This window comes from Larus michahellis, chromosome 3, assembly GCF_964199755.1.
Source record: "Larus michahellis chromosome 3, bLarMic1.1, whole genome shotgun sequence".
Taxonomy (NCBI): domain Eukaryota; kingdom Metazoa; phylum Chordata; class Aves; order Charadriiformes; family Laridae; genus Larus; species Larus michahellis.
Window position 1 is genome coordinate 30488313 of NC_133898.1, and position 12448 is coordinate 30500760.

At 37.6% G+C, this 12448-nt stretch overlaps 1 protein-coding gene across 3 annotated transcripts in view; it reads left to right on the plus strand.

The window, feature by feature from the left end:
* KCNH1 (potassium voltage-gated channel subfamily H member 1) overlaps positions 1-12448 on the plus strand; it is a 192696-nt gene that overhangs the window by 41817 nt on the left and 138431 nt on the right. For all 3 annotated transcript variants that reach the window (XR_012586085.1, XM_074579511.1, XM_074579512.1), the window contains exon 7: positions 11438-11867. Coding sequence is in view for 2 of the 3 variants with exons in the window: in XM_074579511.1 (XP_074435612.1) it covers positions 11438-11867 (430 nt within the window). In the remaining variant the exon portion in view is untranslated. The remainder of the gene's footprint in view (positions 1-11437; positions 11868-12448) is intronic.

Consider the following 12448-nt stretch of genomic DNA (forward strand, 5'->3'; position numbering starts at 1 on the left):
TGTAAAAATACACTACACAGATTTTTTAGCAGATTTAAAGTATTTTTCTCAATGACTGGAGGATAAGTAGTCAAAATATTGAATGTAGTTGAAAAAACATGATGTTATTTGATATTTAATTCCCTAGAGAGGTTTTCATTTTATATAAAGCTACAGACTGAAATAACACAAATGAGATTGAGCAAGAAAGCCTTGTGAGACCTGTCCTTAAATATTTGTTTGTCATAAAAAAGACACAGGCTGCAGAGTACTCTGCAGGGCTTTCACGTATTACTTTGCCATGGCCCTGATAAAGCAATGGAAGGAGTGGCCCTATGGTAGTTTCTGACATTTTGACTGAAAGAGTGTAAAAAAAAAAAAAAAAAAAAAAAAAAAAAAAAAAAAAAGGAAGGAAGCTTTTCTCACCTGCTGCACAGATAGTAGCAACCTGCTGATGATTTTGCTGGAGGAACATTTCATAACTGTAGACTGGTGATGTGACCTACAGAACATCCCCGAGGAAAATGTCTATACCAGTGGCTGTGACAGCCCTTAAGCTGAGCACAGGCTCTTTCAGACTCATGGTACCAATTCTGCAGAGAAATTCTTGTTGTGTGAGTTTGAATTTCTCCAGGTTCGCCGTCTCAGTGTTGGCTTGTAACAATGAGAAGCTGATTGGTACTTCAGTTTTCCTATGGCTCTTCAGCAGTCTCCTTAATCAGTATAACAGTGTTAGTCTTAGTTATTCTAGCTATCGTGCCCAAGGAAAAATCATTTTTCTTAGTGCTGTCCTTTCAAGAGGGTTCGTCTCTATTTCCCCTAGTGGGTTCTGACATTAGCTGGTATAAATCATTGTGGGGTCATTAGAGCAGAGTTTCCACTGGTGTAAATTGCTGTACTTCTATTAAGGGCTCATGGACTGGTTTACAGGACCTAAGGGGCTTTGCCAGCAATGCCAGCGGAATAACGTAGTGCACATCAGGTGGGGATTTAGGACAGTATATGCTGATCACTGTTTCATGAACTGCCTGTAGAGAGAAAGATAGCCTTTTATTAAAGAAGAGGAAAAAAAAAAAAAAGGCCACATTCAAGGAGTCCTGAAAGTAGAAAGGCTTTGCCTTATGTCTTCTTCTCTGTTGTACAGAGCATTCCCTAGTGGGTCAACTCCCTTTCTTTCGAACTTGCTGGTTTAAATTTTACCTGTCTCTTACCCTGGATTACACACCATATTACTTCGCAGTTGGATTAAGTCAGCTGCGAGGCTGTACTGCTGAAGGTGTAAGTAGCCAAACTGGATTGTTATCTGTGTGTCACTTTGATTTTGCTCCCTTGGAGCCATCAGACTGGAGTTGGCAGGTGTCCATGGCCACTGTGGGAATTTTTTTTTTTTTAGTCCTAATGTGAATACTCTTAAAAAAAATTACCAGAGATTAAATGATACCCAGTGTCAACAGTGGTGATAAAATGAGATGAAGAATATGAATTGCTAGTTTCCTGTTTTGGTCTTTTCCATATATGATTTTAAACAGGAGGAAATAGAATCCTGGATTTGCTTCAGTCGTTATAGTGAAGGGTGACTGGGGCAGGTGGAAGCTCACTTTTTTCTCTGCCCGCTGTCATCCTCTGTTAAAAGAAACATCACTGAAGACACTGAGGATGTCATGGAGGAACTAACTTGACAAGTCAATTTGTTTTTAAGAATGCTGTAATTACTGTGATGGAGACAATGAATGGACTTGCAGGGGATATGGGACCTGGAGCTGAAGAAGTAAAAAGCTGGGTATATAGGGTGTTGAGGCTCTTTTGGTTCTGCGTAATTTTGACACTGTCCCATCACTTAGCTCTTGATAAATTAATAGTGAAACTATTTTTGTCATCTTTAAAGCAATCCACCAATATAAGATTAATTATAGCACATGAAACTAGAGTTGATCAATACTTTTGACAAGCGGATACTAATTTTAAAAAATTTTGATATTGAATTTTTTTCTATTTTGAAGTAAAATTTTCTTTTGCAATTTACTTCATTATTCCATTGTAAGATATAATGGAAAATATCTTCTTGAAACAAAATTGAGTGTGACTTCTGCGTTTTTCAGGCAATTTCAAAATTCTTTGGGTTTGTTGCAGTTTGGAACATCAGTATATTTTCAATTCAAATTTTTTAATATAATTGAAATTCCAGATTCCTCTCTGCACTGTTGAGAATATTTTTGTCCACAAAAATACTTTGAATTCATTAACTATTAATTAATACAACTATTAATAACTACAATTAATACAAGAGGCACTTAAGTATGAATAGCCACATTCTACAGATGGAAGAGGAAAGAAAAAACATTAATGTCTTTGTTCAAGGCCATAGAATTAAATATGGGAATGTATGAAGCTTCTGATCTCAAGTGCTGTGCTCAAAGAGACAGTACAGTATCTCATATTCAGACATGAACAGAATTCAACAAATGAAGCAATGAGTAGCTGTAGAGAAATTTCCGCTGTTACTCAAATGAAAGAGAAGTTATAAATGTTTCTCGTGGCTTTTCTATGTGGGAATATATATATATATGAAATACTTTCTTGACCTACCATAGAACTTCAAGAAAAGAAAATATTCCACTGATTGATGAATCAACTTAATGTTAGCCTTAGACTTTCTACTGTTAAGACAATACATCATGCTGTAGTACAGTTTAAGTAAGAAAAGAAAATATTGCTCTAAAATTTACACAGCCCTTAAAACACGCGGTATTAGTCTGTTTTGAATTTGAATGATCACAATAACGTTTGTCAGTAATCCTTTACAGTAATTAGTATTATTCCTCACTTAAGAAAATACCACCTGCTTTGGGGAATAATGTTATCTTTTTGTATTTAGACGTCAATCAGTACATTTAATAAACAACAGGCTTAAAGAAAATTCCACAATTTTTGCCAAGAACACTGCAATTTAAGACTTTGAATTCCAAAGGCAAGTTGAAGCATATTTTTGCAGTGTCAGCTTAAGCAATTTTATACTGTGGTTTTCAGCCATAATACCATAAGATATAATTTATATTGGAAAAAATTTGACTTATTACATGTGACACTGTTGTTGTGAAATCTCATGGTAGGAGTGGAATCCAGTCATGTCACCACCATATAAATCTCTGAAATAGGGAGTTTGTAGTAGTAATTGCTATCTGTATTTGAATGGAACACTATGATCAATTGTTGGCTGATGCCAAATTGGGAACCATTTATCACTCTTATTAGTTGAGGTAGAAGAGAAATAAATGCATAGTAAAAGATCACCAGGAAAGATGTATTCAATATAAATGATCTAATGTTCACTTAAGTGGATGAATAAGAGAGAAGCTAGCATGTAGGCAACAAAGATACATAGCTTCGAAAGCACGAAATTTATGATGATAAAAAAGTCACAGAAAAAAACGCATTACAGAAGTAATAGAAGTAAATTAAGCTATTTAGTGCTAAGTGAGCATGGTGTAGCTGGAAAGTAAACAGTGAGTTGTGAGAGAGGAAAAAATGAATGTGTTGCTGGTCAGATTGTTGGCAACTCTCTGAGGCAGTACTTTTGCAATAGATTAATTTAAACCTTATTAGTGGAATAATCTCTCATGCTAATACAAATTAGCTATCTAGGAATTACTGAAGTAGCTACACTGAAAAGCATGCAACTTCCCTAGACTTGTTTACCATTTCCTTGCAATAAGGGGCAAGGGAATAAATTATCATATTTATAGTTTTGTGGAATAAACAAGGGTCCATAAAGAAAGAATTTGGGTTAGATGAATTTTGCAAACTGGAAAATATGATTTTAAAACTCTTTTAAACTGTAAACAGCTCTATAATATGAAATCTGTTTGAAATAGTGTGTAGTTCACCTCTGTTATTTGGATCTATCCAATTAGGCAACACTGCGTTTGGCGTGTGAGTCTATTGATAAATCTGGTAATAAATGAATATTTTTCTGTGGCTAATGATAATTAAAGTAGTCATAACCTACTTTCTATGTAATGCTTATAACAAAGCAGCTAAATATGACAGAGTATGATCCAGGCATAGAGGAAATATCAGCAAATTGTGGTTCTTGGATGTGATGAGAGTAGATGAGAAAGGATTAGTGAGACCCCCTGGACTCGGTGACTCCTTACTGGTGCTCCTGGGGAAGAATCAAACAGTTGGATTACTGTATGCAGGTGGGGCAGTGGAAAGCTGGAGCATGCGCCTTGGGTTGGGGGCCATGGTGGTGGTAGAGGTTTACTTGGGTGTCCCCTTGTGAGAGACCCCTGAGAAGTATGGCAAAGCCCAAGGGAGGTGTGTGCTATGGGCTGTAACCTGCCAGAGGTATTTTGAGCAAGGCTAGGGCGGTTCTTGGTAGCGTTGGTGGCTCCTAGGTGGTGTTGGGAGCTTCAGAAGGAGCTTGGGGGCCTTGACCTGTGTAAGAAGTGGAGTGCAAAAGAAAGGAAAGGTGGTCATGGAAGAGGAGGGCTGCTCATCTGTCTTTTGTAGTTGCCTCTGTACTGCAGCATGGCCCGAAGGGGATGTGCCAGGCAGGAATTACTCCTTAACTGGCAGGTAGGTGGAAGGAGTGTTTGGGGAAATGCAAATGGGGTAAAGCAGATTCTTCAGTAAGTCTTCAGTAAAGTAGACTGCCAAGATGTAAACCAGGGAGGCAAAGAAGCACTTATTGTTCGCAGTGTCTTGAGGATTTGGTTCAGGGTGTCTCTCTTTGTTGCCTAAGCTTTTTTTCTCCCCTCTCATTTTATGAATCAAATGTGAGTTTCTCTGACTTCTCTCCTTAAAAACCCAACCCCTGTGCTACTAATGAAACGCCTCTTTTATGCTCCCCTCTCAAGGAGCAGACTGCCTTTTCCCCTAAGCCCTCTGTTTTCCGAATTGTGTTGGTTCTCTATATAGGCGCTGCAGAGCTCTTCTGCCATTTTTAACCCAATTTAACCCATTTAGGGTTAAATTCTCTCCTCTGCTCCAAGCCTGCTTAAGGTGTGTAGTTAATTTAAGTTCTGCTTGCTTCCCTGGTCTCCCCCAGGTTTGTACACCTGGGTGGCTCAGAGACATCTATGCTGTCTGCTGATGGATAGACCCTCCCAAAAGAGAATACCAGAGAAGGATGTGCTGCTGTGTCCCTGCCCAACACCTGCTCCGTAGGTTCTGCTGTGGCTGTTAAGATGACAATTAGCTTCTCTTCTGCACTACTAATGTTCAGATTAGCCTTTTTGCTAAGTCACAGATAAGTAAGGGTGTTACTGGGTTTCAGGACTACTTCTTCATAGCTTTGAAAAGCATGACATGATTTATTGTACTGTTAAAGATTGAATAGTAGCCTACATAAGCTATTCAATCTGTATAAGGCTAAAAGAATTAAAACACTGAATTACATTTTCAGTGATAATGTATGGTGATAGCCTTTGTCCAAGAAGGAGAGCTAATTGAATACATTAGATTCTGAATTATTTCAAAAAGCTGCTGTTAGAGTGATGCTTACGCTGCATATAAAGGGAAGCATGTTTCAGAGACGGGGATCAGTTACTCTGTCTTTTCCCCCCGTTCAGCGTACTTGTATCGATCTGAGGCAGAAAAGTCAGATGAGACGGCAAAGGGTATTTATTTGAGTAGCTAAATGGTTGTTTTATAGTCTATTTCATATTAGGGATTGGATTAGAACTGGAAAGATGGAGTGGTATTAGATGCTAGTAACACTAAATCTTATTTGGGTGTTTTGCCTCTTCAAGATAAGTAAAAAGCTTCTGGAACTGACGGCTTCTTTGAATCAGAAGCATTGGGGAGGAGATTGCTGTCTGCCAGGGGTAAATTTTTTATTTGATAGTGTGGAAAGTTGGATTTCTTTAGGTTACTTATGTGTTACCTTTATCCTTGTTCTTCCTCTCAAAGTGGAAAAAAAAAAAGAGTTTGTTTCCTGGATTTGTTGATTTTCTGAGTGTTCATGTATTTGTGTAAGGCAAGCACGGACATAGTTTTATAAATGAAAAATCAGCTTTTTCCATCTCTCCTCACACCCCATGCTCTTATACATGAATTATTGTTGTTTCTCCCTCAATTCTAACCAAGCTTGCAGATGTCTGACTAAAATAAGCTTTGTGAGTCTAGAGATCTGCTTTCTCCAGTGCTGAAAACCACAGCAGTAACCAGAGGGTTGAGATATTGATTTTGACCTGTGTGCATAATGTTGTCTCATCTGTTGGCTGCTAAGTATGGCAATCTGTAGGAAAGGTCATGTTCTCAGACCTAATTAAGAAAATCAGAAGAGGCAAATAACAGAAATGAGAAGCCCTAATAATGACCTGACAAGGCTGCCATGTTACTGCAGATAGGCAGAGCCAGGCTGAGGCACGGCTGACTTCAGAATCAAATGTCAAGAAAGAAGGCGGTGCTTTCTGTGACTCTTGCCTTGCATATGGTAGTGATAAATTCAGCTCATTGCCTCCCTTTTTTTGATAAATAATTAATTTATTTATTTTTTCTCTGTTTGTTCTAATTCTTTTAATGGCTAGCTTTTAGTCTCCTGCATCTCCCTTTAATTGAGATGAAGCCAGAACTTCAGCAGTTACATGTGAGAAGAAAGTGCTGGAAAACTTAGAACAGATTTGTGTCAATACTGAATATTTCTCTTTTTTAAAATAGATAGTAGGTAGGAAGTAAATTGTGCTTCCTTTGAGCCTAGAAAAAAATCTTAATGCTTGAGTTAAGTGCATTTTATTTCTGTATATGTGGAAAGTAAATAATGGCCTAAAAAGTGAATGCTGTCATGCAGATTGAATCTATTACTAAAGTGGTAGTGCTACTGTGCTACTATAGCTGTAGGAGGTGGGATGAAAGTTGCATTTTAGTTTTTTTCTGAAGTTATTCATCCTACGTCTTGTTTGGGAGGGAAAATGAATTGTTTCTTACTTTTTTTTTTTTTGTAGTTAATTTTTATTGCTTTTCTTGAAACAATTTGTATTTTGTTTTTTTTTCTAGGTGAAATTTTATTATTCAATGACTTGAGTTGAATGTAATTTTGCTTGGCAAACGAACAGCAGCAATTGGTTTTTATTTGTACAGCGTCTAGCACTTTAGTGTCCACTGTTACTGTTCTTGGGGACAATAATGACACAAGTAATCAATAATTACTCTGCTACAGCCCCCAGGCTTTCAAAACACTTCACCAAGTACTTCATCACAGCATCTCTTCTCTACCTCTTCTTGTGGATACGAAAGTAATGGTACAAATCTTATGTTGCTCGATGAAAAGCTAGAGCCAAACCACGGATATCCTGGATCCTGTGTTTGGAGAGAAGTTTGCTTACACGGCTGAGATATCAGTGTGAGACAAACGGGTGCCCTGTCAGTAGATCACATCTTGCAGAAAACAAGGGGATATAAAAGAAAATCTGTGTGAATCTGCACAGTATCTAATGAGTAGGTCTAATTAATGACAAATTATACATGGAAATGTAGTTTTGACAGTAATTCATGCATAAACTTCCAAGGCATTCTCTTTGAATGTAAAAAGTGGATCCTGCTTTCCTCCAGGCCTGAGGCCGCTATGGTTTTTTTTGTTGTGTTTGAGGTGCAGTTACACTCGGCAAAGATTGCATAGGAGGAGAGGAAGGGGGAGTGGTTGAATTTATTACTCTAAGGGCTTTTGACATTCAGGTTTGCTTAATCAGCAAATACAGAGTTATTTCTTCTGTCTCGCAGTGCTTTGAGCTTGCCCCTTGGTTCGGAGGGGAGTCACTACAGATTCTTCCATTTTCATGCATCAGCCGTCACTGGCAACAAAAGTAAAACTGCCAGCATATTAAATATTTCTCAACAACAATATGAAGGTATCAACACTAGAATCTTCATTTCGTGTAATTCAGTTCAAACAATTTGAAATGTAAGTGTGAAATTCAGCATTTTCTGCCATATTTGAGTAAGTGTTGCATATTTAAGTAAATGCTGCACACAAGTTGTCTCTGGAACAAAGTATAGTAAAAATGTACTGTTTTTCTACCTTGGATGTATAAGAGTTTTCTTAGCTTCTGCATACCCCCAGGGGAAGGGATCTGTTGGGTAGAGCACTAATAGGTGGAACTGTGTCTGTGTAAATCAGGCCCAGGTGGGACTTTGTGGGTTATTACTTAGTCTTGTCCTTTCCCTGCCTGCCACACAGAAGGTCCTTATGGTCTTCCTTTCGAGGAGAGCATCTGGGGGTGCCTGTTTGGGATCTGCAGCACAATTGCTAGCTCTTCATGAACTGAGCTTCATCTATGTCCTTTGGGCAGAAGGAGCTCTGGGTGTCTCTTAATTTGCCTTTGAAAGGTTGTAGGAGAAGCAGAGCTGAGAGGGTGGGACAGGCATCAGGAATAAATTGAGTTCAGGCTCTTTTGCGTGACATCTTGGAGCCATCTGTATGATATAAGCATAAAAATAATCTGCACTGATAAGAGCATTAAAATGGACAGTAATCTAAAAGTGCAGTTCTATTTTGGAAAGTGGTAATCAAAAAACATCGATTTTGAATCCAGCAGATCTATTCCTGTGAGTATTAAAATATTACTCACTAAATTTAGTGACAAAAAGTACTGTTTTAAAGTATTGGAGAATGATCTGATTTTTTTCTACTGTATCATCTGTGAAACAGTCTATTAAGTTTAAATTGTTTATACCCATTTGAAATTCTATCGCTTAGAAATTTTTGAGAGTTATATGAATAATTATTTCCCTGGGCATTTCTTCCTCTTGATATTGATCCATTTAGAATAGACAAATCCTTGCCTCTGAGAAAACCAAATAGAAAATACTGTTAATGCTGAGATAAAAGTAAATGATTATTTTTTTTTTAGCTTTTCCTGAACTTTTAGAATCTTCTTGGCAACGCAGTCAGGTGAAATATCGTGACTAATTTGAATATTAAATTTTAACGCAACAAAATCAAGTATTTATTTTCTGTAAATAAGCAAGTTCTTTTTGTACAAAAAACCTAACTCTATCTATCTCTGGTCAGAATTTGGTAGTATCACTTTTACCCAATGATGCAGTTCTATCACATTTTGAATGCTTTAAAATTTTTTTGTGTGTGAATTTCACAAGGGAAATTAGGATAAGAGTACTCTGAAAGCAAAGTAGTTTGCCTTAAATGTTTTAAACCTAATTTCAAGTATTTTATTTTGTATTCCCATTTTTCATATCCAACTTCTTAAACTCCCCTTCTGTGATTTTTTTTTTTTGTCCTCAAGTATTTCTAATAATTGACTTTTTTTTTTTTAAACTAAGAATTAACCAAATTCCAAACTTTCAAGTTCTTCTTGAATCATTATTATTATTTTTGCCTTTGGTAGGACTCTGACTGACAAAAAGCATATTTATTTTTTTAAAAATACCAGCGGTGAGTCTTAATTTTAAGAACAAGTTTTGCACCACTATTTTTGAGCAAGACTAAAACTGATATTCAGAATGTTGGGATGGAAAATTTTTCTGCCCTTGCCTGAGACTTGTAAGCACTGAGTGATTAAAAACCTTGGCTTTGAGAATAAAGCTAAATACAGATCATTACTGGAGACTTCTCCAAATGTAAAACATTATTGTTTTCCTGTTAAAGTTTGTAAAGAGGAAAGGGAGAAATGGGCCTTGGTCCTGAGGAAAACGGCCAGAAGACTGTGTTGTAATGTCAGAATGCAGGTATTTAGAAAGTCGAGATTATACGTGCTTGTTGTCATTCTGTGGCTTGTGTATCCAGTTCTGAAATACGGTTATCATGTTATAGTTTTTTGTGTTTTCCCCTTTGCTCTTCCTCTCCATACCGAGTGTTCAGAAGTACCTTCTTTCCCTGCCCTGGCAGTGAAGGCCTTATGCCTTTTGTGTCCTATTCTCTGAACTGGCATCAAGGCTTTGCTCCATTGTTTACAAAACAAAGCTGGGTATGGAATGAATGGGAAATGGAAATTAACTTTTACTTTGTGAAGGAATTTTTGCATTAGTGACTTGAAAAGTTTGACATAGAAAATAATGAAAGATCACTTGGTCTTTTCTAGATTTCTGTAAATACCTCTAATTTAAAGGAAGGCTGCTTTTTTTTCTCTTTTTGTTCTTCCTTTTTCCTCCCTTCCCCTGGTTGTGTTATATCTTGTCCAAATACTTAATAGAAATTGATAGTGTGTTCCCAGGTAACAAATTACATCTGTCTCTGAAAATGAGTCAATGTAATCATGACAAATTCATGAAATAAAAAGGAAATACATTGCTGCAGTCCTGGGGAACATGAGTCAATATGCTTTATGTAATTATTTAATAAAACATCTCTTCTAGTGCATTGAACCAGCCTAAGATACAGAAGCAGTTGTATTTATGCAGGAATAAACAAACTTCCAGTAAAAGCTGGTGACCAGAAGTATGCAATTAGGCATTTCCAGAAATACTCATTAAACCAGTCTGCTTAAATTTTAATAAGACTTCTATGTAAAGAGGGAGTAGAAAAGACGGAGTAGAAAAATAAGAAAAGATTTTTATGAAAAGCTACTCAGATCTTCTAGTGCCCCAAATGGCTTTGAATTTTTTTTATTTAACTTCTTGTGCATGGAATTGCAAATCTGTCCAAAAGTTAACAATACAAAATCCTACATGCTAGCTTAATTCTGTTCTATGGGAGCCATATTGGTATCAGCACAGAAATGCTACATTGATAGCAAAGCTGTCATAAAAAGAATATGATGTGGGGATTAGACAGATATTTGAAGTAGTTAAGCTTTTGCAGTCCACGTGAGAAATGTCAGAGCACTGATTATCGGTACATGAATTCTTATATGAAAGTAAAGTCATAGGAAATGCACTGCTACACTGAAAAATTACAAATCACCAGGTACTTGCAGTATTTTTTGGCCTTCCTTATTTATCTTCCTGGTGTGTCTGAGCTAAATAATGCAAACTGTCTTGTATCTGAGACATGAGAGGACACATGTTGCCCAGGATCATAAGGAAGTCGGGAATAGCCATAAGATGTTCATGACTCCAGAGGCTGGAGTGAATTCAATAGGTGTCTGGTTATGTTCCTCTCAACATCAGATTTGTACAGTTTAATGGTCAGTGACTTTCACTTTTATTTTCAGTCAGCCTTAAGTAGCATCAGGATGTTCAGGGATGGTTTACGTGCACAACTGGACGTGCAATAAATAGCGTTTCACTTGAAGCCTTTACAAACATGTTTGTAGACCTATTCAAGTAATCTGAAAGGGGAGGTCAGAGAGCAACTCACAAAATGTTAGTGGATGAAGACAAGAGTGCGTATATCCATCCTTGAGTCATTAACCTTTTCATGTTTCACAATCTCTCTTTTCAAGTGTTATCTGATGACCGTCTATTTGTGATGGATCACATCGTGTCTTTGGAAACTGCAGTTATGAATATTGTTGCTTTAATATTAAATTCTCATGGTTGCTGTGCTTTATCCTTCTAGGGCATCAGTAGCCTCTTCAGTTCACTTAAAGTGGTCAGGCTACTTCGGCTGGGTCGTGTAGCTCGGAAGTTGGACCACTACATTGAATATGGAGCAGCAGTCTTGGTTCTGCTGGTGTGCGTGTTTGGGCTTGCAGCACACTGGCTGGCCTGCATCTGGTACAGCATAGGAGACTATGAAGTTATCGATGAGGATACAAACACGATCCGGACTGAGAGCTGGCTCTATCAGCTGGGGATGTCAATAGGAACACCTTACCGCTTTAACACATCAGGCTTTGGAAAATGGGAAGGCGGCCCAAGCAAAGATTCGGTCTACATATCCTCGTTGTATTTTACCATGACCAGCCTCACTAGTGTTGGATTTGGGAACATCGCTCCGACTACAGATGGGGAGAAGATCTTTGCTGTTGCTATGATGATGATTGGCTGTAAGTATTAGAGATTCTCTCCCTCACACACACAATGCCAAATAGCTGTGTGTCATGAATACTGATATCATAAGAACATCTGGAATTGTATCAAATATTATGCAGCTTAAAATATTTTTGGTGGCAATATAGTTTTATACACTTTCTTACTGGTTAGTTTTAAAATCACAAGTGGGAGTATTGCTGTGACTAGCAAAAATTTAGTCATTTTGGAAGCAATATTCCGTCAGTATCCTTTCAATATTCTTTTGTAAGTAAACTGTAAAATGTGTAAAGCCTGAAGTATTAAAAATTAATGCACCAGAGTAGGCACAGACAACCTTTGTGCCTCCATTTGGTATGTGGCAAAATCTTTGTGTCTGAGAGTTGTATATATTGGACAAGTGGGTTGGTGGGTGGAAGGAGGTCCAAGAGCATCTTGAAAGGGAGAGAGAACAGTAGCTCTCAAGAGGCCACAGAATCCACTGTGTGCTGAGCACACAGTCAAATCCTAAAGCAACTGGGATGATACTGGCCTTGGGCACCTGTAGCTCACATTTCTTTGTTGCAAGGGGTTCATATTGCCAAGCTGTCCAGTTTTT